Source organism: Vicia villosa, unplaced genomic scaffold (assembly GCF_029867415.1).
Source record: "Vicia villosa cultivar HV-30 ecotype Madison, WI unplaced genomic scaffold, Vvil1.0 ctg.004795F_1_1, whole genome shotgun sequence".
Classification (NCBI taxonomy): Eukaryota; Viridiplantae; Streptophyta; class Magnoliopsida; order Fabales; family Fabaceae; genus Vicia; species Vicia villosa.
The window spans coordinates 1-25771 of record NW_026706513.1 but is presented as its reverse complement, the minus strand read 5'-3'; the positions used below and the strand labels follow the sequence as shown (position 1 = coordinate 25771).

Sequence of the window (25771 nt, the reverse complement as noted above, 5' to 3'; positions counted from 1 at the left end):
TAATTAGTCCATTTGTTGTTTTTTGTTAAAATTTAATGGTTTTTTTTCAACTGAATCATATTCAACTAAATCTTTCTTTTGAGCCACGCGATGTTCATGGATTCTATTCCTCCACTATTGTGGTGCTAATCGCGACCATACGCTCTCAGGTAAAGCATATTGATAATGAACCTTTAACCAATTTGTCCATTGATTCATTATAGAATCGAGACGGTTATTATGTCTTAATTTGGAATTTAATATTCCCCCTTGTATTAAATAATCCTTTATTTTATTCTTAAGAAAAGAATATCTTCCAGGAGATTCCGAAATAGATCTTAACTTATATTTATATCCATTGCTAACTTGCATTTATGATAATTTAAACAATACATAGGCTTGTGACAAGGAAGATACATCACAAGAATTGCAATAGAATAGAATTTCTCAATCCAGATAGAATTGCATTTCATTAATTAATTAGTATTAATAAAATAACTAAAATAGTTCAAAACTGGAAGAACCCAGCTAGAAAAAAATTGAGACAGTTTGATCCCTTAACTCAATTAGTATTACCTTTAGAGTCCACTTATTCCCCATACTACAAGGGAAAGGGAAAATGTAAAAACTACCATTAAAGCAGCCCAAGCAAGACTTACTATATCCATGTAAATTATGTCTCCTATCTATATCAATATGAATAAATTCTTTTCTTCATTCTTTTTTTTTTATTGTTTACTAATTTTTCTTGTATTCTTTTTTTTCATTTCACTACTTTAATTAATTTGAATCTGAGACGCAAATATTGAAAGCATTTTAGATAAAAAATATAGCGATGCGTAGAATTTTGAATTATACAAGTCTCAAGAACTCTGTACCTACACTTGCTCCCACATGGAAAAATACAAAGTTTCTGATCAAAAAAACGGAAGAAACTTTTTTGATTCTCTTGTCGATTAGGCGACACCCGTATTTGAACTGGGGAAAAAGGATTTGCAGTCCCCCGCCTTACCACTCGGCCATGCCGCCAAAATGATACAAAAAAATAGATCAGACTATCCCTCCTCTAAAAAAACCAACGTATACCTTTTCAGTGACAAAAGAAAAGTAAATTTTTTGGGACAAATAGTAACCGTTAACTTTCAATTCCCGAAAAATAAAGGAATCTTAATTTCTTAATGAGAAAAAAATAGAAATTGATACATAACAAATCAATATTCTTATTCTAATATTTTTTTTTAGAATCCTTCTCTAGTTCCATTATAACAGGAACTTTGAATATATGTCAACCCCAGAATATCCATTTTCATTGTTACACATTATTGAATCGGGTATCTTCTATGTAATTCTAGATTACAGGGAATTTTTAATAAATTCTCGTACTTTTGTTTTTTTGCCAATTTTTCATTAAATAGATTGATGAACGAATATAAAAAACAAATTAACATAACATATGCTGTCCCGAACAAATAGAACTGCAATAATGTAAGAGACATATTTAGATAGCTATAGCTGAAGTTAGATCTATACATGTTGAATAATTTTATGCACTGCAATCCTCCAATTCTAAAAAAAAAGGGTCAAAATATATCTCTTCTTTGTGAATTCTCATTCTTTTTTGAACACTTGAAATGGTAAAAAAGAGTCTATTTTTTCTGATCATTTTATTTTTTTTTATCTTTCTTTTCTTTCTCTCATGGAGCCAAGCAAATAAAATCCTGAATTTATTTTGGGGGTATCAATCGAAATGGAATATGTAATATCATACTATACTAATAGTATAAATAGAACTCATAGTATAAATAGAATTCATGTTTTTTAGATTGTTAAAAATACCCCGACCCGAAGCCTAGGCGAAATTTATCAATTTGTTTCCATTGATATTACAAATTAAATTCTATTTTGTTGTAAATTCTAATTGGAGTATCAAATTTCCTCTTTTCAGAATAGGTATTTCATAGACGGAGTTAGGTAAAATTTCATGTGATTCAGTTAAGTAAAAAGAACATAAATCCCATTATTGCTAAATCTATTCATGGGATTCTATGAAGAATGACAGCAAATCATGGGATATTTTCTATTAAAAAAAAAGGGAAATAAAAAAATGCTAGGGGTTGGGAATGAAGGACTGTCTACACTACCCGGATTGAATCAAATACAATTTGAAGGGTTTTGTAGATTCATTGATCGGGGCTTAACAGAAGAACTTTTTAAGTTTCCAAAAATTGAAGATACAGATCAAGAAATTGAGTTTCAGTTATTTGTGGAAACATATCAATTGGTAGAACCCTCAATAAAAGAAAAAGATGTTGTATATGAATCACTTACATATTCCTCCGAATTCATTATATCTGTGGGACTAATTTAGAAAAATAGTCGGTATATCCAAGAACAAATTATTTTTATTGGAAACATACCTCTAATGAATTCCGTGGGAACTTTTATAGTAAATGGAATATACATAATTGTAATCAATCAAATATTGCAAAGTCCCGATATCTATTATCGGTCTGAATTGGACCATAACAGAATTCCAGTCTATACTGGCACAATAATATCATATTGGGGAGGAAGATTAGAGTTAGAAATTGATAGAAAAGCAAGGATATGGACTCGTGTAAGTAGGAAACAGAAATTCTCTATTCTAGTTCTATCATCAGCTATGGGTTCGAATTTAAGCGAAAATCTTGAAAACATTTGTTACCCCGAAATTTTCTTGTCTTTTCCTCACTGAAAAGGTGGAAAAAAATAGGGATGTAAAATACGGATACGGGATATCCATCCCAGTCACTATAGACGCATTTGTCCATTTGACACCTCCGAAGGAATCAATGTCGGACTTATTGGATCCTTGGCAGTTCACGCAAGGATTGGTCGTTGGGGGTCTATAGAAAGTCCATCTTATGAAATTTCTGAGAGAGAAAAAAGAATACGAATGCTTTATTTATCACCGAGTAGAGATGAATACTATATGGTAGCGACGGGAAATTTTTTAGCACTGAATCGAGATAATCAGGAGGAGCATATTTTTGCAGCTCGATAAAGTCAAGAATTTTTTACTATTGCATGGGAACAGGCGCTACCTGGAGCTGTAGTAGGTTCCAAGGATTGGGTTGTTCGCCCAATAAAGCGGTACATGAGCTGCGTTCATAACATCGTGAGACAGTTCGGTCCATATCCGGTGTGGGCGTTAGAGCATTGAGAGGACCTTTCCCTAGTACGAGAGGACCAGAAAGGACTCACCTCTGGTGTGCCAGTTATCGTGTCAACAGTAAACGCTGGCTAGCCAAGTGCGGAGCAAATAACTGCGGAAGCATCTAAGTAGTAAGCCAATCCAAGATGAGTGCTCTCCTATTCCGACTTACCAAGAGCCTCCGCGGAGGGTGGGTTCTATGCCCCTAGGGGACGGAGCAAAATAAGTTTTGAGAATTCAAGAGAAGGTCACGGCGAGACGAGCCATTTTTCATTAACGATATGTGTCAAGTGGAAGTGCAGTAATGTATGCAGCTGAGGCATCCTAACAGACCGATAGACTTGAACCTTGTTCCTACATTACCTGGTCAATTCGATCAGGCACTCGCCATCTATTTTTATTTTTCAACTCTTTGATAACATGAAAAAACCAAAACCTCAGTCCCCCATCCCTTGAATAAATAGAGGTGGAAGGGCAGAGGCCTTTGGTGTCCTTTCCACTCAAGAATGAATAGCTCACACTCACAATGAAAAGTCAATATGCTTTTCCCTCATGTCTTTCTTTGATTTAGGGTTCCTATTCTGGTGTCCTAGGCGTAGAGGAACCACACCACTCCATCCCGAACTTGGTGGTTAAACTCTACTACGGTGACGATGCTATAGGGAAGGCCCTGCGGAAAAATTACTTTGCGCCATGATGTTCAAAAGATTAACACTTTTCACTCTGATTCTCTAATGAAAGTGTTGTCTTATGATAAACCCGAATTATCAAATGGAGACAAGGTGGGGCCTGTAGCTCAGAGGATTAGAGCACGTGGCTAGGAACCACGGTGTCGAGGGTTCGAATCCCTCCTCGCCCACAACTGGGTAAAAGGGGAGGGACCTTGGGGATAAAAAAATAAACTATGATTGAGGTTGAAATCAAAGAGTATTGCATTTTTCTTTCTTTAAAGGGTCTAATACCTATTGTATAAATAATATTCTACAGCCGGACTGTAGAATAAAGGAATATCCCTAATCTACACATAGGTATTGTATTGTGTATTGTATTCGGCTCAATCTTTTTAGTAAAAGATTGGGCCGAGTTTAATGTAAATTAATAGAACAAATGATTCTTACTGGATTACAAAGTATCCATTGCTGGGAATTCAAATTTGATTTTCTTCCATACTTCACAAGTAGCAGCTAATTCAGGACTCCATTTGCAAGCTTCACGGATAATTGCATTACCCTCGCGAGCAAGATCACGTCCCTCATTCCGAGCTTGTACACATGCTTCCAGAGCTACTCGATTCGCTACGGCACCATGTGCATTTCCCCAAGGGTGTCCGAAAGTTCCTCCACCGAATTGGAGTACAAAATCATCTCCAATTATCTCGGTCAGAGCAGGCATATGCCAAACGTGAATACCCCCTGAAGCAACAGGGATAACACCTGATAAAGAGACCCAATCCTGAGGGAAATAAATACCGCGACTTCTATCTTTTTCAATATAATCATCACGTAGTAAATCAACAAAACCTAAAGTAATATCTCTTTCTCCTTCAAGTTTACCTACTATAGTACCAGCGTGAATATGATCTCCACCAAACAAACGTAAGGCTTTAGCTAATACACAAAAGTGCATACCATGTTTTTTTTGTCTATCGATAACTGCATGCATTGCACGGTGGATATAAAGAAGTAGACCATTATCGCGGCAATAGTGAGAAAGGGTAGTATTTGCAGTGAATCCACCTGTTAAGTAGTCATGCATTACGATAGGAACGCCTAATTCTCTAGTGAGACAGGGTAGTATTTGCAGTGAATCCACCAGTTAAGTAGTCATGCTTCGACACAAAATAAGAAACGGTCTCTCCAACGCATAAATGGTTGAGAGTTCACATTTTCATCATCTTTGGTAAAATCAAGTCCCCCGCGGAGACATTCATAAACTGCTCTACCATAATTCTTAGCAAATAAACCCAACTTTGGTTTAATAGTACATCCCAATAGGGGACGCCCATACTTGTTCAATTTATCTCTCTCAACTTGGATTCCGTGAGGAGGACCTTGGAAATTTAACATAATCATTAGGGATTCACAAATCTTCCAGACGTAGAGAGTGTAAGGCCTTGAACCCAAATACATTACCTACAATGGAGGTAAACATGTTAGTAACAAAACCTTCTTCAAAAAGGTCTAAGGGATAAGCTACATAAGCAATAAATAGATTATCTTCTCCAAGAACAGGCTCGATCTCTTAGCAGCGTCCTTTATACCGATCAAGGCTGGTAAGTCCATCGGTCCACACAATTGTCCATGTACCAGTGGAAGATTCTGCAGCTACCGTTGTACCTGCTTCTTTAGGCGGAACTCCAGGTTGAGGAGTTACTCGGAATGCTACCAAGATATCGGTATCTTTGGTTTGATATTCAGGAGTATAATAAGTCAATTTATAATCTTTAGCACCCGCTTGGAACCCAACCTTTGCTGTAGTTTTTGTTTGTGGTGACATAATTCCCCCCTACAAGGCATGAATTAAGAATTATAGCAACAACAAGGTCTACTCGAAATAACTTAGGAGTTAATAAAACCTTTTTACAAATGATCCATCAACTAAGATGATAAATTAATCTGAATGGGTCATTGTTCAATTTTACCATGATATCTGATTTTGCAAATACATCATTATTCTATACTCTTTCATATGTATGGTGCAACCCAATCGTTCTTTTTTTAGTCTCTTATATATATATATATATATATATATATATATATATATATATATATATATATATATATATACTTTTGGAATCTCATTTTCTAATCTAAATAATAAAAAATATACTCTTGACCTTGACAGTGATATATGTTGTATATGTAAATCCCAGATGTCAAAATCGGCAGAATTTTCCCAATAAAAAATCAGTAAAAATGATATCTTAAGTATAAATCTTATGTATAAATCCTATGTATAAATCCTATGCTGAGGAAATAAAAAAGAAGGACCAATGACATAGAAGAACGGAATCATAAACAAAGTTCAGGTTCAAATTTCATAGAGAATATAGATATTATTGTCTAGAATCTAGAATGATAAACAAATGAAAGACTTTCAAAAGATTTCATCCAATTCAAATTTTCATAATGTTGCTTAATCAACTTGCTTAGTTATCGAATGTTTTTTCTTCATTTCAATTTTTTTTTGAAAAAAAAACGGATATTTTTCAATATGACAACAACGCTTGCCCCCTCTGATATTGAGGTTTCTGGACTTGAAAACAAACATCTGGGGCGGATCATGCAAATAATCGGTCCGATACTGGATGTAGTTTTTTCACCAGGGAAGATGCCTTATATTTACAACGCTCTGATAGTTCAAGGTCGAGATAGGGCTGGCGAACAAATTAACGTAACTTGTGAAGTACAACAATTATTAGGAAATAATCGAATTAGAGCTGTAGCTATGAGTGCTAGAGATGGTCTAAAGAGAGGAATGGAAGTGATTGACACGGGAGTTGCTGTAAGTGTTCCCGTCGGCGGAGCAACCCTTGGTCAAATTTTCAACGTCCTTGGAGAGCCTATTGATAATTTGGGTCCTGTAGATACTCGCACAACATCTCCTATTCATAGATCTGTGCTTGCCTTTATAGAGTTAGATACACAATTATCCATTTTTGAAACAAGAATTAAAGTATTTGATCTTTTAGCTCCTTATCGCCGTGGCGGAAAAATAGGACTTTTCTGTGGAGCTGGAGTAGGTAAAATAGTCCTCATTATGGAATTGATCAATAACATTGGAAAAGCTCATGGAGGTGTATCCGTATTTGGCGGAGTATGTGAGCGTACTCGCGAGGGAAATGATCTTTATATGGAAATGAAAGAATCCGGAGTAATTAATGAAAAAAATATTGCAGAATCAAAAGTAGCTCTAGTCTACGGTCAAATGAATGAACCGCCCGAAGCTCGTATGAGAGTAGGTTTAACTGCCCTAACTATGGAGGAATATTTCCGAGATGTCAATGAGCAGGACGTCCTTCTATTTATCGACAATATCTTCCGTTTTGTCCAAGCTGGATACGAAGTATCCGCCTTATTGGGCCGAATGCCTTCCGTTGTGGGTTATCAACCCACTCTGGGTACTGAAATGGGTACTTTACAAGAAAGAATTACTTCTACCAAAAAAGGGTCTATAACTTCTATTTAACCAGTTTATGTACCTGCAGATGATTTGACCGATCCTGCTCCTGCCACGACATTTGAACATTTGGATGCAACTACTGTACTACCATGAGGATTAGCTGCCAAAGGTATTTATCCAGCAGTAGATCCTTTAGATTCAACGTCAACCATCCTCCAACCTCGGATCGTCGGTCAAGAACATTATGAAATTGTACAAAGAGTTAAACAAACGTTACAATGTTACAAAGAACTTCAGGACATCATCGCTATTCTTGGGTTGGACGAATTATCCGAAGAGGATCGCTTAACCGTAGCAAGAGCACGAAAAATTGAACGTTTCTTATCACAACCTTTTTTCGTAGCAGAAGTATTTACGAGTTCCCTAGGGAAATATGTTGGTCTAGCAGAAACAATTAGCGGATTTCAACTGATTCTTTTTGGAGAATTAGATAGTCTTCCTGAACAAGCCTTTTATTTGGTGGGTAATATCGATGAAGCTACTGCGAAGGCTACAAACTTAACTTAGAAATGGAGAACTAATTCAAGAAAAGACTTTAAATCTTTGTGTACTGACCCCCAATCGAATTGTTTGGGATTCAGAAGTGAAAGAAATTATTTTATCTACTAATAGTGGACAAATTGGGGTATTAAAAAATCATGCGCCTATTGCCACAGCTTTAGATATAGGTATTTTGAGAATACACCTTAACGACCAATGGTTAACCATGGCTCTGATGGGCGATTTTGCTAGAATAGGCAATAATGAGATCACTATTTTAGTAACTGATGCAGAAAGGGGTAGTGACATTAATCCACAAGAAGCCCAACAAACTCTTAAAATAGAAGAAGCTAACTTGAAGAAGGCTGAAGGCAAGAGACAAACAATTGAAGCAAATCTAGCTCTCCGGCGAGCTAGGACACGAGTAGAGGCTATCAATATGATCTCGTAACAAATTGGTGCAGCAAAAAAATAGAAAAAAGATATAAAATGACAATAAAAAAAATGGTGAGTAGAAAAACTTATTAGATACCGGAATTAATGGTATCTAATAAGTCTCAAATCCCTTACCTACTATTGGATTCGAACCAATGGCTACTGCCGTATGAAAGCAATACTCTAACCCCTGAGTTAAGTAGGTCATTCATTTATCATCGTAAATAAAAAAAGTAGCTGTCTATCATTAATTATAATATGTTATATTACTTATAAAAATACAAAGGAAATATAAATCAAAGAGATTGTATCATGTAATATTTATCTTGACAAGAATTTATTTATCGAATATGATAAAATATGTATCAAAAGCACAAGGGCTATATCTCAGTTAGGTAGAGCACCTCGTTTACACATGCGCCAATGTTTTTTCATAGGAGTCCATCATGTAATTAAAAGATTTGATCTTCATTGATATGAGAAATCCATGTCTTACTCCAGGAACAAAATAAGAGAACAATAGCCTGACAACGGAAAGGATTTAGTTAGACGTCAAATGGAATCCATAATGGATTTGAGATAGTGATAAGGTGAATACTTAATTTATTCAATGCTAGGCAATGAGTCTAGGGACCTCAAAAAAATTCTCCTTTCTTCCTATCTTATGAACTTGAAGGTGTATGCAGTTTCATTTCCTATTTGATATTTTTCTTTAAGTAGGTTGATAGAGAGTCCATTTAACTTAAGTTGATCCAGGCCAGAAGCAGACCTACGTCACGATAACCTTCTTCTTTGAAGAACTTTGGTAGTGCTCTTAGATTTTTATCTAAATAATAAATCAGAGCACATCGAGTCATTTCGTTTTTTTTTTGTAAATAAAAAAGATGATAGACTAATTGATATTTCTATCAGTTAATGAAATAGCCCAATGCAAAAAAAATTCACGTTGGGTCTTTAAAACAATTCAAATAATTTTGATAATAATAGTTTGAATTGTTTTACCGAGAAGGTCTACGGTTCGAGTCCGTATAGCCCTAATATTACTACCGATTCTACTCAGATTTATATTTATTATCTCATATCGGTCATTACAAATATATTAGTACTAATACTATATGTACAATATTAGTACTATATTGAATACTAAATACTCCATATTAGTAATACTAATAGTATAAATATACTTTCAATACTTTTTGTAATAGAAAGAATCAATCAAGTAATTTCTATTGGAATAGATTCATGGTGGATAGAATAATATTAGTATACTCAGATAAGAATATCCATTTTATTAGAAATAATGTAAACTTCATAAAATACAAAGCATTTCTATTTAGATTAGATTAATGAATCTAATAATTTGAAAATTTCAATTCAAATCGACTAAAAATTAATATGAATCCAGTTATCCTGCACTTGGAAGAAGACCTAGAAAAAGGAATAAATATATTGTTAATTTGATTCTTCTTCGCCGTAGTAAATAGTGGAGAGTAGATAAAATAGAATTTATTTCTTCTTCTTTACAAAAGAAAAGACTGATTTACTATGACATTATATGATTTTCTTTTTTTAGAGATTCTAGATTTTAAAATATAGAAGAGAAGAGAAAAAAAATTAAAATATAAAATCGAAGAGAAAAAGTTATCTTTTCTAGAAATTGGAGGAATTATAAACTATGCCACGTTCACGAAAAAAAAAATCCCTATGTAGCGTACCATTTAGTAAGAAAAATATACCAGCTTAACACAATAGGTGAAAAAGAAATAATAAAAACTTGGTCCAGAACATCTACCATTATACCTATAATGATTGGGCATACCATTGCTCTCCATAATGGAAAAGAGAATTTACCTATTTATATAACAGATTGTATGATAAGCCATAAATTGGGCGAATTTGCACCTACTCTAAACATCCCAGGCTTTGGGGAAAATGATAATAGATCTCGTCGTTAACATTCATTTGAGCGTAAATTTAGTAATAGTCATTAAAAAATTAAATATGAATTAAATATTCAAATATTATAAATTACTCAAAAAGAATTGTATTATTCTGCAATCAAAAATATGCATTTCATTTTTTCGTGAAAATAGAACTAATACAGAGAAATATAACCCTTTCTTCAAAAAATATTTGTGTCTATTCTTAACACAAAGCGTATGAATGGTAATTAATAATAGTCCAAAATTGAAAGGGTTTTGATAATAGAACTTATGCTTTATGGAGTTGGGCATCTTATTCCGTTTTTTTTTTTTGAATTACTTTAGTCTGGAGCAGAAAAATATATATAAAGATATTTGAATATAAAAAAAAAAAGAAAAGATATAGATAAAAAAGTAGACAAATAAGACGTAACATTTTATATAGAGTAGTGAGGGATTATGGGACAAAAAATACATCCGCTTGGTTTCAGACTTGGTACAACTCAAAGTCATGATTCTATTTGGTTTGCACAACCAAGAATTTATTCCGAGAATCTAAAAGAAGATAAAATAATACGAGATTGTATCAAGAATTATATACAAAAAACGATAAGACTATCCCCCAGTGTTGATTTCGAGGGAATTGGACGAATAAAGATTAAAAAAACAATCGACTGGATTCACGTAATAATCTATATGGGACTTCCAAACTTAGGAATAGAGGAGAAGTCTTTAATAGAGGATAAAATTAAAGAATTAAAAACAAATGTGAAAAAAAAATTAATTGTGTGAACCGAGAAATCAAAATAGGAGTTACAAGAATTCCAAATGTTTATAGAGACCCTAATATTCTTGCAGAATTTATAGCTGGAAATTTAAAGAATAGAATTTTGTTTCGTAAAGCAGTGAAACAAGCTATTGAATTAGCTGAAGAGGCAAGTACAAAAGGAGTTCAAATACAAATTGTGGGACGTATCGACAGAAAAGAAATTGCACATATCGAATGGATCAGAGAAGGTAGGGTTCCTCTACAAACCATTCGAGCTAAAATTGATTATTGTTCCTATCCAATTCGAACTATTTATGGGGTATTAGGAATCAAAGTTTGGATATTTCTAAACATTGACTAATAAACTTTTATTTATAATGTTCCATCTTTATAAGATTGAATCAAAAAAAATTAATTAATAATTTTATAAATAAGCAGTTTCTATGCTTAATGTGTGACTCGTTGGTTTTTTTCAGAGTAGTTAAATTTCTACAAAAATTTGTAGAATTCATTACTAAAGAATAAATAACCTACTCATCGCTTCCCATTATCTAGATATAAGGAACCGCCAAAAATCGAAAAATCAAAATAAGGATCGATGCAGTGATATAATTATAGCAACTGAAATAAAAAAATCAGATTATTAGTTGTAAAGCAATAAGGATATACAGATACATGAAGGGGTGAAAGAAAGATAGAAAAAAGGATATCAATGATATAGAATTCTACTATGTAAAGGTCTATGGGTCATCTCATAAAAAGTAGTGTAATAAAGCATCAATATTCAAAATTGATAGAATAGACGAATCAAGAGCCACGAATCAAGAAAACTGAGAAGGTTGATTCAACAAAAAAGAATAAAATAAGATTAAAATTTCAAAAAAAAATGAATCTTGTTAAAAGAGGCTCCATTGTAGAATTTAGACCTAACCATAAATTGAAAAGCAATGGGAACGATGGAACCTGTGAATACAAAAGATTATATGAAAATTATAAATCTTACTGATTCATTAGATGGGATGGCGGAAGGAACTAAGAATTCATTGTTTTTTCAGGAGTTGTGGACTAACCCAACATTACATCTTGAATTTATAATGAGAGAGAAAATATTCGCCCGCGAAAATGTGGATATTTTTTTTTTAATTTAGAAAATTTTCCCAATCCAATATGATATGATAATAATAAAAAAAGACAAATACGGATTCCTTATATCCTTATATTGAAAAATATTAGCTAGTTAGATCCGGATAGCAAAAATGGTCTATAAAAATACATATTTCCTTATATATCAAAACAAGACTAAAAAAATTATAATAGATCGATAGATTCTATTTAATGTCAAAAAATCCCACGATTATATTCTATTTCATTTTATTAAACATATGTGTCTTATTGTATTCATTATTATTATTTTATCGGTTCAATAGTTTTCAATATATTTATTCGCAAGGAGCCGTATGAGGTGAAACTCTCATGTACGGTTCTGTAATAGAGATGGAATTGAGAAATAACCATCAACTATAACCCAAAAAGAACGAGATTCTGTAAACACCATAGACGAAGAATGAAAGGAAAAGCCTCTCACGATAATAAAATTTGCTTTGGAAAATATGCTCTCCAGGCACTTGAGCCCGCTTGGATCACATCTAGACAACTAGAAGCGGGTCGACGGGCAATGTCATGAAATGTTCGTCGGGGTGGACAAATATGGGTACGCATGTTTCCAGACAAACCTGTTACAGTAAGACCTACCGAAACGCGTATGGGTTCGGGAAAAGGATCGCCCAAATATTGGGTAGCTGTCGTTAAACCCGGCAAAATACTTTATGAAATGGGAGGGTGCCAGTAAAGATCGCTAGAAAGGTAATTTCAATAGCGGCATCCAAAATGCCTATACGAACTCAATTCATTCTTTCCAAATAATCATTAGAACGAAAGAGGTCTTTAGTATGAAAAAAGGTAATTCTCCATTTCTTTTTCTCTTTTGAACACAGAATATTTTTAGTACTTCAACTTTTTTACTGAAAGATAAGAAAAAAGGATATGATTCAACCTCAAACCTATTTAAATGTAGCCGATAATAGCGGAGCGCGCAAATTGATGTGTATTCGAATCATAGGAGCTAGTAATAGACGGTATGGTTATATTGGTGACATTGTTGTTGCTGTAATCAAAAAAGCAGTGCCAAAATCATCTGTAGAAAGATCTCAAGTCATCAGAGCTGTAATTGTACGTACTTGTAAAGAACTAAAACATCGTAATGGTATAATAATAAAGTATGATGATAATGTGGCGGTTCTCATTGATAAAAAGGAAATCCAAAAGGAACTCGAATTTTGTCCGCAATAGCCCGAGAATTGAGACAGTTCAATTTCACTAAAATAGTTTCATTAGCACCCCCGAGGTATTATAATAATAAGAGATCATGGTATAACTATATTATTTATGACTTGAATGAATAGGAAGGAAATATATTAGAAGACGAATAAAATCTATATTCGATATTCAATTCAATATCTTCAAAATAAAAATTCGAATTCTATTTGTATAAAAACATAGAATTCAAATTCAATATGAGATTCCTTCTATAGTTTCGAATAGGTCCTTCGTTCCTTTTCTTTCAATATTTTTTTTAGTTTTAGAATACTCTATATTTAGAATCTCCTAATTACAATCAAATTTTCTATACATATAGAGTAGTCTTATATTCTCATATTTTCTATTCAATATAGATAGAGATTTTATTGAATAAAAAAAATCAAAAAACGGGAGCACGTTGATTATATCGAAAGTAAGGAGAAAAAACCGATTGTGGGTAAAGATATTATCACTGATATACTAACCTTGATACGCAATGCTGACATGAATAGAAAAAGAATTGTTAAAATACCACTTACTAATACCACCGAAAACATTGTAAAAATTCTTTTACGAGAGGGTTTTGCTGAAAACGTCAAAAAACATCGAGAAAGCAACAAATACTTTTTAGTTTTAACCTACGCTATAGAAGAAATAGGAAAGGATCATATAAAACTTTTTTAAATTTAAAAAGGACAAGTACACCTTGTCTACGAATCTATTCTAACTATAAAAAAATTCCGAAAGTTTTAGGAGGGATGGGGATTGTAATTCTTTCTACTTCTAGGGGTATAATGACGGATCGATAGGCTCGATTAGAAAGAATCGGGGGAGAAGTTTTATGTTATATATGGTAATTTTTCCGATATCTCAATTATATGAAAAACTTAGAGACAACATTCTTGTAGAGAAAAAATAGATTGCTAATATTATCTTATTCATGATACATAAGTGAATATGTGAAGAGGTTTTAACTAGAATAGAAATGAAAATGAATGAAGATTCAATTAATCAACAACTCCTGAGGGTATGTTGCAAGTTGCTTTAGAGAATTCAAATAAGATTGATTCTAGGCTCTATTTCCAAAAATACTTACTGCATACGACTAGTAAAGGAAAAAATGGAAGTATAGCTGACTCAATTCGATTAGAATATTTTCTAACTTCAACAAATTTTTTAGGAGGATTATTTGAAAGTTCAAAATGTAAGGAAACCCTATTTTCTTTCAATACATAAATTTGGTATTAAATTGAAGGAGTTAAAAATATGAAAGTGGCGACCTCTGTTCGTAAAATTTGTGAAAAATGTCGCTTGATCCGTAGGCGAGGTCGACTTATAGTAATTTGTTCCAATCCAAAAAATAAACAAAGACAAGGATAAAATTCAAATAAAAAAGGGCTTTCTATTAATAAGATTTTTTATTTGAATTTTAATAGAATTCAAATAATTTTTTTTACTAATATTCCATTTTCTTAAATACTAAATCATAAAAATCTAAAAATTTAGATTCTATATTCCAATATAGTCTATAGTTCTACGGTATTCTATATTAATCGAATTATAGAATACAATAGAATAGAATAGAATAACTTGTTAGAAAATAGTAAAGAATCCTTTTTTGACAAGAAATGGATATATTCATATATTTCGGACTTATATTTTTTAAAATAAAAAAATGGCAAAATCTATACCAAAAATTGGTTCACGTAAAACTGGACGTATTTGTTCGCGTAAGCATCCTCGTAAAATAGGAAAGGGGTTCTTTTATATTCAAGCTAGTTTCAACAATACCATTGTGACTGTTATAGATGTACGAGGTCAGGTGATTTCTTGGTCCTCCGCCGGTTCATGTGGATTTAAGGGTACACGAAGGGGCACACAGTTTGCCGCTGAAACCGCAGCGGGAAATGCTATTCAAATAGTAGTCGATCAAGGCACGCAACGAGCAGAAGTCCGGATAAAAGGTCCCGGTCTAGGAAGAGATGCGGCATTAAGAGCTATTCTAGTAGCTAGTCGTAAAAGTGGGATACTATTAAGGGTTATACGGGATGTAACCCCTCTTCCACATAATGGGTGCAGGGCTCTTTAACCAAGAATTTGGATTCTTTAAAAAAATAAGTTGATTTTGTTGAAATCAAATACATGAATAGGAATGAAAGAAACAATGTTTTACTAAAAACTTCTTTTTCTATAAATTATTACAGGTCTCAATTTATTCAACAATTGGATCGTTAGGGTTATCGTATTATTTGTCTGGGTTTTCTCTTTTTAACGGTAGGTATTCTTTCAGGAGCAGTATGGGCTAACGTGGCATGGGGTTCCTATTGGAATTGGGATCCAAAGGAAACTTGGGCCTTTATTACTTGGACCATATTCGCAATTTATTTACATACTATAAAAAATAAAAAATTAAAAGGAGTAAATTCTTCAATAGTGGCTTCTTTAGGATTTCTTATAATTTGGATATGTTATTTGGGGATTAATTTATTAGGAATAGGACTACATAGTTATGGTTCATTTACATCTAATTGACTAAAAACGAGTAAAGAACCTGAGAAATAAAAATATGGAAAGTATATATTTATATGCTTTCCATAAATCGTCGAGAACCCTTTCAATCAAGTAATGTAATATTCAAGGGATTCTCACAAACACCAAACATATTTTTAAGTGAATGTAACGGAAAAAGATTTTTTTTTATCTTTTTTATTGATTGATTGACAAAAATAATCCATAAAAAATGAGATAGAATAGCTTCAACCTTGTCAACCGAAAATGAGAAAATGAAATCTGGATAAATACCAATACCTAGTATGGGTATAAGGAGATAAATTGAAATAAATAATTCTCTGGGCCAAGAATCAAAGAAAGAAGAGTTTGGTGGATTAAAAAACTTGTATCCATAGAAAATATTCCGTAAGATAGATAATAAATAAATAGGAGTGAATATCATTCCAATTGTTGTTACAAAAGTAATTAGTATTTTCATCATGAAAAGATATTTTTGACTAGTAATTATTCCAAAAAAAAACTATCAATTCTGTAACAAAACCGCTCATGCCAGGCAATGCAAGAGAAGCCATTGATAAGATAGTGAAAATAGTGAATATTTTTGGCATGGGGATAGCCATTCCGCCCATTTCGTCAAGATAAAGAAGACGCAGTCTATCATAACTAGTTCCTGCCAAGAAAAAAAAAGGCAGCGCCAATAAATCCATGAGATATTATTTGTAAAATGGCCCCGTTGAGACCAGTATCACTTATAGAACCAATTCCTAGAACTATAAAACCCATATGAGATACTGAAGAATAAGCTATTCTTTTTTTTAAATTACGCTAACCAAAAGATGTTGAAGAAGCATAGATTATTTGAATAGAACCTAATATCATTAACCAAGGGAAAAATATGGAATGAGCGTGGGAGAAAAATTCCATATTAATTCGAACCAACCCATACGCTCCCATTTTTAATAAGATTCCGCTAAAAGCATACAAGTGCTGTAATGTGCCTCTCCGTGGGTATCTGGTAACCATGTATGTAAGGGTATAATCGGCGATTTGACAGCAAAAGCAATAAGAAAGGCCATATAAAATATTATTTCTAGTGCCACGGGATACGATTGATTAATTAATGTTTCAAAATTTAATGTTGGTTCATTAGAGCCATATAAACCGATACCAAGAATTCCCATTAATAAAAAAACAGAAGCTCCTTCAGTGTACAAAATAAACTTTGTAGCTGAATACAAATGTTTCTCCCCCCCCCCACATGGATAAAAGTAGATAAACGAGAATTAATTCCAATTCCCACATGATGAAAAAAAGTAAAATGTCTCGAGAAGAAAATGGTCCTATTTGACCGCTATACACTGCTAACATCAGGAAATAGAATAATCGGTATTCTCGAGTAACAGACTGAGCCGCTAAAGTGGCTAAAGTAGTTATAAATCCCGTGAGTAAAATAGGTCCTATAGAGAGTCCATGTATTCATAATCTCCAGTAAAAATAAAAAACATTGATCCATGTAGAATTCTTCAGAAGTTGAATTAGTGGATCATCCAATTGGAAATGATAAAAAAATGTATAGGATGTTAGAAGGAGATTGATTAAGCATATACAAATGCTATACCACCTAATTACCTTATTTCCCTTATGAGGAAATAAGAAAATGAAGGAACCTGCGACTATTGGGAAAACAACAACTATTGTTAACCAAGGAAAATAATTCGTGATAAAAATAAGATACACTTGGGCCAGAAAAACCCGCGCTCAAAATAAAATATTTTCTATTTTATTTTGAGCACGAGTTTTTTCCAGTAAAAAAGGTATTCCTGTGGTATTTTTTGAAACGTATCAATAAGCTAGACCCATACTTTGAGTTGTTTCATGCCATAAATAAACTCGAACACTTAGGAAATCCACCGGACAAGCAGACTCAAACCTCTTACAACCAACACAGTCCTATATTCTTGGGGAAGAAGCTATTTGCTTAGCTTTACATCCATCCCAAGGTATCATTTCTAATACATCTGTGGAACAGGCTCGGACACATTGAGTACATCCTATACATGTATCATAAATCTTTACTGAATGTGACATTTTATCTATAGTAATTTTTTATGTTCAAAAATGAAAATGATCGATCTAGTAAACTCGTAAATGAATATTATATTTATATACCATATGAATCAATGATTTGTGATAATATTGTTATTGTTAACTATTAATAAAACAAGACGTCTAGATAAATTTAAAAGAGCAAATAGAAAGGAATAACCCAATTAAGTTAATGGATTTGACCTAGATTAGATATAAATCGACAAATTTTTTTTTCTATTCGAAACCTAGTAGAAAAGAAGGGACAGTCTACGAGAAATCATATCATATAGAAAATGAAAAAAGACTCGATGGTTCCATCCCTTAAAATGCTAGGAGGTGTTCGGAAATGGTTGGAAGTAGTTGAATAGGAGGATCACTATGACTATAGCTCTTGGTAAATTGACCAAAGATCAAAATGATTTATTTGATATTATGGATGACTGGTTACGGAATGACCGTTTTGTTTTTGTGGGTTGGTCCGGTCTATTGCTCTTTCCTTGCGCCTATTTTTCCATGGGGGGTTGGTTCACGGGTACCACCTTTGTAACTTCGTGGTATACTCATGGATTGGAAAGTTCCTATTTGGAAGGTTGTAACTTCTTAACTGCAGCAGTCTCAACTCCTGCTAATAGTTTAGCCCACTCTTTGTTGTTACTGTGGGGTCCTGAAGCACATGGAGATTTTACCCGTTGGTGTCAATTAGGTGGTCTGTGGAATTTTGTTGCTCTTCACGGTGCTTTTGGATTAATAGGTTTTTATGTTACGTCAATTTGAACTTGCTCGCTCTGTTCAATTGCGTCCTTATAATGCAATCGCATTTTCTGGTCTAATTGCTGTTTTTGTTTCTGTATTCTTGATTTATCCACTGGGCCAGTCTGGTTGGTTCTTTGCGCCTAGTTTTGGTGTAGCATCTATATTTCGATTCATTCTCTTTTTCCAAGGGTTTCATAATTGGACATTAAACCCATTTCATATGATGGGAGTTACTGGTGTTTTGGGCGCTGCCCTACTATGCGCTATTCATGGCGCTACCGTAGAAAATACCTTATTTGAAAATGGTGATGGCGCAAATACATTCCGTGCTTTTAACCCAACCCAAGCAGAAGAAACTTATTCAATGGTTACTACTAACATGTAATACGGTGAATTGACTTTATCGAAATGTCGCGGTTAAGCAAGAGTCGCCTCCAACTTTTATTTTATCCAAATAATCAGAAAGGCTAAAAGAACAGGAAAAACCTTTTAAATAAAAAAACTGAGTTCGGGGGGTAATTATGCAAAGGGAAGGTGTAAGGCACCCTTTGCATCCACGGTTTTCCATGGGCTCTTAATTGCTTTGCTCTTTGAGTTCAGAAATGTAGACTAAGAGAATACGGACTTTAGCTCGTAAATGAGTGTAGCCATATTCAAGGTTTATGAAAAAAAGAGTAGAAAAGGATTTTAACCAGAGCACGGAAATTAGGAGCAATTACCTTAATATTTGTAGAAGAGTTCTTTTAGCCTTTCAGGGTGAAAGGGTCTATCTGTGCCATAAGAGGGCAGGAAGCTTTTCGTTTGGATGTTAATGGGTCATCGAGTTATCATTCGCCAAAGACTGTCCCTAGCCATAGAGGAGGCAGGTAGTCTAAGGGAAAGATCAGAATAGCCTTCTTCGTTAGGCAACCAGAGGATACCTAAGCCCTTCGTAGGCAACTTCCGAGGGACGAGATCATGTTTAGTGTATCAAAGGCAGCATCATTAGGGGCCTTTATGATCTTTGCATTATCCGAGGTAACATGGCTGAGGTATCCTCGTATTCGAGGGACATGGGTATTCTGCAAAAACCACAAGGCAATAAGGCAACAGGCAGAAAAAGAGGTTACCAAGAAAGTGTGCGTGGGTGCAACAATCATGTGATTCAATTCGAAATATATTATCTTGTAATTAAATGGCTCTAATTCAATTGGCAAACCCTCAAAAGGTGGGAAAAATAGAAACCAAAAAAAGGGGTGAGTGCATTATCAATTCAATGGCAGGTACGGTTAACCCTAATCAAAATAAACAGGATAAAAGAAAAGAAAAAAAAATATAGAAACTTAGCTTTGATTTGATCTGATATGGTTTGTAGTCAATGGTAGCCTCGGGGTTAACCCTAAAAAATTGGCAAAAGAGGTAAAATGCGTGAGTGTAAAATAGTTCATTGACTTTCGAGGGTTTAACCTTAATAATGATTTTATAAGGCAAATAATTATTAAAAGGAAAATAAAGGAAAATAAAAGTCGGGACTTAGCTTCGTAAAAGGCATGGCGCGTAGTCGAAGGAAACCCTATTGCTAACCCTGAAAAAATGCACAAAGAAATATTTTTTCAGTGTATGGCTAATTCTCGCAAATCTTAAATCGGGCATAAATTAAATAAACTTAGATTTAATTAATTATTGGTTTTCAACCTAATTAATTAAATCAATCAAAAATACAATTTCGATTTTTAAAATGCCAAGATTTATTTTTAATCAATTAATCAAAATTAATTTGTTAATTAAAACAATTTAAAAAATTTAAACTATTTTAAAGTAATTAAAAATCGAATAATCGATGATTGAAATTAAATAAAACAAATTGTTAAGATAAAAAAGTTTTTAGAGTTTTGTAAAAAAAGAAAAAAAATATATATAAAATTTATGTAGTTAAAAAAATAAAAAAAGGTTTTATATAATTAAAAAAAATAGAAAACCTTAACTTTCGATCCTGTGTGGCAGGCCTTTGAGGGTGCGTGGTGGGCTCCTTGCTTGATAAGTGTTTGATCTGGCACTAGAGAGATCCAACGGTCTGATCTCTGGGGGTGTATCGTGAGCTCAAACATAGTAGAGGCGCTGGATTCCTGAAGCTTAAGTCTCAATACGTTTTTTAAAAAATATGTGATGGGGGTGTATCGTGAGCTCAAACATAGTAGAGGCGCTGGATTCCTGAAGCTTAAGTCTCAATACGTTTTTTAAAAAATATGTGATGCACCACCAAAGCTCGAACTGAGAACCTTGAGGTCACCTGCATCCGCTAGTTACCATCCAGGCTGTGATCGTTAGCTGTAAAATAAATATGCGTGGAAGATAATAAGAAAAACAATTAGTCAATGGTAGAATCCACGCGTGTCTGGCCCTCATTCGTTGATACCAAAAAATATTTGAACGCGCCCAATCTCCTTCTTCTTCCTCGCGATGGCTTTTCAGGAACAGATCTTTACCTACGGTTTAACCGTAGCTATAGGGCCTGCCACAATCAAACTCACAAAATATGGCAAATAAATTCCAGATAAGATCAAGGATCGATCAAAGAACATCTACTGAATTCAATGGTACCAAATTTTTTTTCCTAATTTCACCTATTCTGTAAGACCCCAATTTTGTAGTTATGAACCCTAGTAATGGTGAGTGCTTCGTTTGGCACCTAAACTTCAATCAAACTACCCAGATAGTGCCGAAAACTCAAGACAAACACAATTACACGATTAGATTTCAATAAATATGCATGAAAGTATGAAATCGAAAAAAGAAAAAGGGGTGTGAACCGTGACTGCGTTTTGGCGTTTCAAGGCACGGGAATGGCTTGTGAATGTCTTGGATGAATCAGAGGAGATCATGTAACATATTGGAATACTTTGTTTTGCCTGAAACGATCTGAAACCTTGGTTGCTAATCACTTGAATTGCACTGATTTCTTGAGCTTTTTAGGGTTATTGGAAGCTGTAATTCGTGCCAAAAAACCCTCCCTATCATCTGAACACGTTCAAGTATATATAGGGATGTTATTAGGTCACCAAAACCGAAACAAATCCTCTTGAAATCAAAGATTGCATTTGATTTGGAAAAGTGTATGAGAAGTTTCTATTTAGACCTTCAATGAACACCAATCAAACCTTAGCCAATCTTTCACGATTTCTTTGAGCCTTAAGATCTGATTTTGGTCTGATTAAATGATTGGAGATTTACCATATAATTTTTCCTTTTAATTAAGAATTTCTTTAATTTAATTATGAATTTAAATGAATAAATTCAAAATTAAAAGAGTAAAAAATCATAAAATAAGAGGGGATTGATTTATGGGTTTCTTATGGATTTGGATCCACGTGAGATACTTGAATTTAAAGGCCCATAACTTAAACTTTCAAAATTCACCCATTAGGATTTCATGTAATTCTCAAATTTTGCCCATCTTGCATCAATCATAAATCTTTCAATATTTATCATATGGGGATGATCTAGGACTTTTTGGAAAGCTTAAAGAGTCCTCTAAAAACTCCTTTTGATTTTATCTCAATTGAGTCTAGCATGTTCAGGTTATGAGTTTTGAGAAAAAAATGACTTTTTGCGATCTTTTGGAAGGACCTGTAATGTTTTGGCTCCTATCTCTCAAGTGAAGCATTTTTAGACTTGGCTTGTGAGAGACAAAATTGTAGAGAATTCAATTTCCTTCAAAATAAGCTTTGGATGGAAAATTTATGATGTTCCATGTAGGAGTTATGGCTGGTCAAAGTTTAGTTGACTTTCTCCTATGAAAACCCTAAATTAGAAACTTTTGGAATTGCTAATTTCTGATCTTTCCTTGATGAACCATGATCAATCATTGATAAAATGGTGAATGATACTTCAATATCAGGATGTTTGACAAAAAATCAGGAGTTTTGACTGTACTTTGACCATAGTTGACTTTTAGGTCAACCTAGTCGACTATTGACTTTCTAAGCAATTGAATGGTCAATCTTTTGAATTGAGACTTGAAATTTGTCATGGAGGTAGTGTGGGGTATCATAGACCATATGGGATGCCTTGGAGCTTTTGATTCATTAATTTTCCCTCAGGACAACAAAACCCTAATTCTTTGAGCCTTGTTTATGAGAGAGTGTCTTTGAGCTTTGTGCCTTGATTTGAATTTGGATAAGAGAAATAGTATGGGCAAATTTTGGGGTATGACATAACCGCCTTTGGTCCCACATCTTTGGGGTTGCTTTTTCCAATAAATGTTGGTTACATTTCTTTATGTTATTTGTACCAGTAACTGGTTTATGGATGAGTGCTCTTGGAGTAGTCGGTCTGGCCCTGAACCTACGTGCCTATGACTTTGTTTCTCAAGAAATTCGCGCAGCGGAAGATCCTGAATTTGAGACTTTCTACACAAAAAATATTCTCTTAAACGAAGGTATTCGTGCATGGATGGCGGCTCAAGATCAGCCTCATGAAAACCTTATATTCCCTGAGGAGGTTCTACCACGTGGAAATGCTCTTTAATGGAACTTTAGCTTTAACTGGTCGTGACCAAGAAACTATTGGTTTTGCTTGGTGGGCCAGGAATGCCCGACTTATCAATTTATCCGGTAAAGTACTGGGGGCCCATGTAGCCCATGCCAGATTAATAGTATTCTGAGCCGGTAAAGTACCGGGGGGCCATGTAACCTATTTGAAGTTGCTCATTTTGTACCCGAGAAGCCCATGTATGAACAAGGCTTAATTTTACTTCCCCATCTAGCTACTCTATGTTAGGGGTAGGTCCTGGAGGGAAAGTTATCGACACCTTTCCATACTTTGTGTCTGGAGTACCTCACTTAATTTCCTCTATAGTATTGGGCTTTGGCGGTATTTATCATGCACTTCTAGGACCTGAGACTCTTGAAGAATCTTTTCCATTCTTTGGTTATGTATGGAAAGATAGAAATAAAATGACTACTAATTTAGGTATTCACTTAATTTTGTTAGGTATATGGGCTTTTCTTCTAGTATTTAAGGCTATTTAATTTGGAGGTATATATGATACCTGGGCTCCAGGAGGGGGAGATGTAAGAAAAATTACCAACTTAACCCTTAATCCAAGCATTATATTTGGTTATTTACTAAAATCGCCTTTTGGGGGAGAAGGTTGGATTCTTAGTGTGGACGATTTGGAAGATATAATTGGGGGGCATGTGTGGTTGGGTTCCATTTGTATACTTGGTGGAATTTGGCATATTTTAACTAAACCCTTTGCATGGGCTCGGCGTGCACTAGTATGGTCTGGAGAAGCTTACTTATCTTATAGTTTAGGTGCTTTAGTCGTTTTTGGTTTTATAGCTTGTTGCTTTGTCTGGTTTAATAGTACTGCTTATCCTAGTGAGTTTTATGGTCCAACTGGACCAGAAGCTTCTCAAGCTCAAGAATTTACTTTTCTAGTTAGAGACCAACGTCTTGGAGCTAATGTAGGCTTCGCTCAAGGGCTTACCACTTTAGGTAAATATATAATGCATTCTCCGACCGAAGAAGTTATTTTTGGCAGAGAAACTATGCGTTTTTGGGATCTGCGTGCTCCATTGTTAGAACCTCTAAGAGGTCCTAATGGTTTGGACTTGAGTAGACTGAAAAAAGACATACAGCCTTGGCAAGAACGCCGTTTCGCGGAATATATGACTCATGCTCCTTTAGGTTCTTTAAATTCCGTGGGTGGCGTAGCTACAGAGATTAATGCAGTCAATTATGTCTCTCCTAAAAGTTGGTTAACTACTTCTCATTTTGTTCTAGGATTCTTCCTATTCGTGGGTCATTTATGGCACGCGGGAAGAGCTCGCGCAGCTGCCGCAGGATTTGAAAAAGGAATTGATAGAGATTTTGAGCATGTTCTTTCCATGACTCCCCTTAATTGAGACATGAAACCCAATGCTTGACGTAAGATTCACTTTGATTTTAGTATACATATTGGGTTGAGTCGAGCAGATCCTATTGAAGATTTTTTTTTCAAATCATTTATATCTAATCTTTTTTCGGGCTTGGCTAGGTGGTGATATATCCGAGCTCAAAAAAACTGATCCAACCTAAATCAATAAAATAAAAAAATTCATTCCCCAAGAAAAAGGAGAGAGGGGGATTCGAACCCTCGATAGTTCTTTGTTTCGAACTATACCGGGTTTTAAGACCGGAGCTATCAACTACTCAGCCATCTCTCCAAAAGCTAATTTCTATTTTATCTTGATTCCACTAAAGAGAACATGACCATACGAATTAATACCCTTTCTATCATAAAGATATCGAGTGTGAATCTATTGGTCTAGTTCTCTATCCGTATATATTCTATATGCATGATCCAGCATGCTCTTTTGTGAAGTAAAAAAAAACTACCCCTCGATCCATGCCTCGAGAAGGGGGTGTCATCTAAAATCAATGGATTCATGATAAAACCCTCCATAATGATAATGTGTTTTTGATTTCTTTTTTTAGAAGGGGTCAAAAGGGGGTTGGAGGATCAAATGGTATAGTTCTTTTGTTGGTAAATTAGAGGATTATAAACAAGACTGAGAGCAAGATGATATCAATGCTGAGTTCCGTTCATTCATGGAGAAGCAGACTGAGAGCAATGCTAGGATTCATGACATGCTAGCCAAGATTATGTCTAAGCTAGGGTCTTCTTAGTCTTTTGTGTCTTAGCTGTTTCTTTGTTTCCCTTGCATCTCCCTTTGTATCTTCTGATAATTCTCTTTTGAAATCTATAAAAATTATCTTCTTTTCTCTCATATTGTTTGTTTTTCATCTGAATCTTTTGTGTTTTTGATGTTATGACAAAAAGGGGGAGAAACTGTGATAAATGATCTGATTTATTTTATCAGTTGCTGGGAGTAAGTCTCCACATTTCTAACAGAACTTGCAAGTTCTATGTCTATTGAGTGTTGTTTGTAGGATTGAAGACAATCTTAAAAGCTCAACATGAGAAGCAAAGACATGGGGAAAAGCAATTATGTATAGAAACAAGCTCATGGATATTGAAGCAAGCTGAGTGCTGTGTGTCGCACGCTCGCGAAAAATGAACAGAGTCGCCACCAATATATTTATCCCATAAGGGAAAGGAATATCAGAAAACCTAAC

The 25771-nt window shown here is 34.2% G+C and overlaps 1 protein-coding gene, 1 non-coding gene and 4 pseudogenes across 2 annotated transcripts; 5 read left to right on the top strand and 1 right to left on the bottom strand.

The window, feature by feature from the left end:
* The first annotated feature begins 3957 nt into the window (after nucleotides 1–3957).
* TRNAP-AGG (transfer RNA proline (anticodon AGG)) lies at nucleotides 3958–4031 on the top strand. Its single transcript has one exon. It is a non-coding gene; the product is annotated as a tRNA-Pro (tRNA).
* A 189-nt stretch (nucleotides 4032–4220) lies between these two features.
* Nucleotides 4221–5784, bottom strand: LOC131642312 (ribulose bisphosphate carboxylase large chain-like; annotated as a pseudogene).
* A 573-nt stretch (nucleotides 5785–6357) lies between these two features.
* On the top strand, nucleotides 6358–9035 carry LOC131642313 (ATP synthase subunit beta, chloroplastic-like; annotated as a pseudogene).
* Nucleotides 9036–10586: 1551 nt separating this feature from the next.
* LOC131642311 (small ribosomal subunit protein uS3c-like) lies at nucleotides 10587–11344 on the top strand (annotated as a pseudogene).
* Nucleotides 11345–14889: 3545 nt separating this feature from the next.
* Nucleotides 14890–15407, top strand: LOC131642316 (small ribosomal subunit protein uS11c-like). Its single transcript, XM_058912588.1, has one exon. The coding sequence runs from the start codon at nucleotides 14994–14996 to the stop codon at nucleotides 15405–15407; it is 414 nt and encodes a 137-aa protein (XP_058768571.1). The 5' UTR covers nucleotides 14890–14993.
* Nucleotides 15408–18145: 2738 nt separating this feature from the next.
* Nucleotides 18146–24586, top strand: LOC131642317 (photosystem II CP43 reaction center protein-like; annotated as a pseudogene).
* The last annotated feature ends 1185 nt before the right edge of the window (nucleotides 24587–25771 follow it).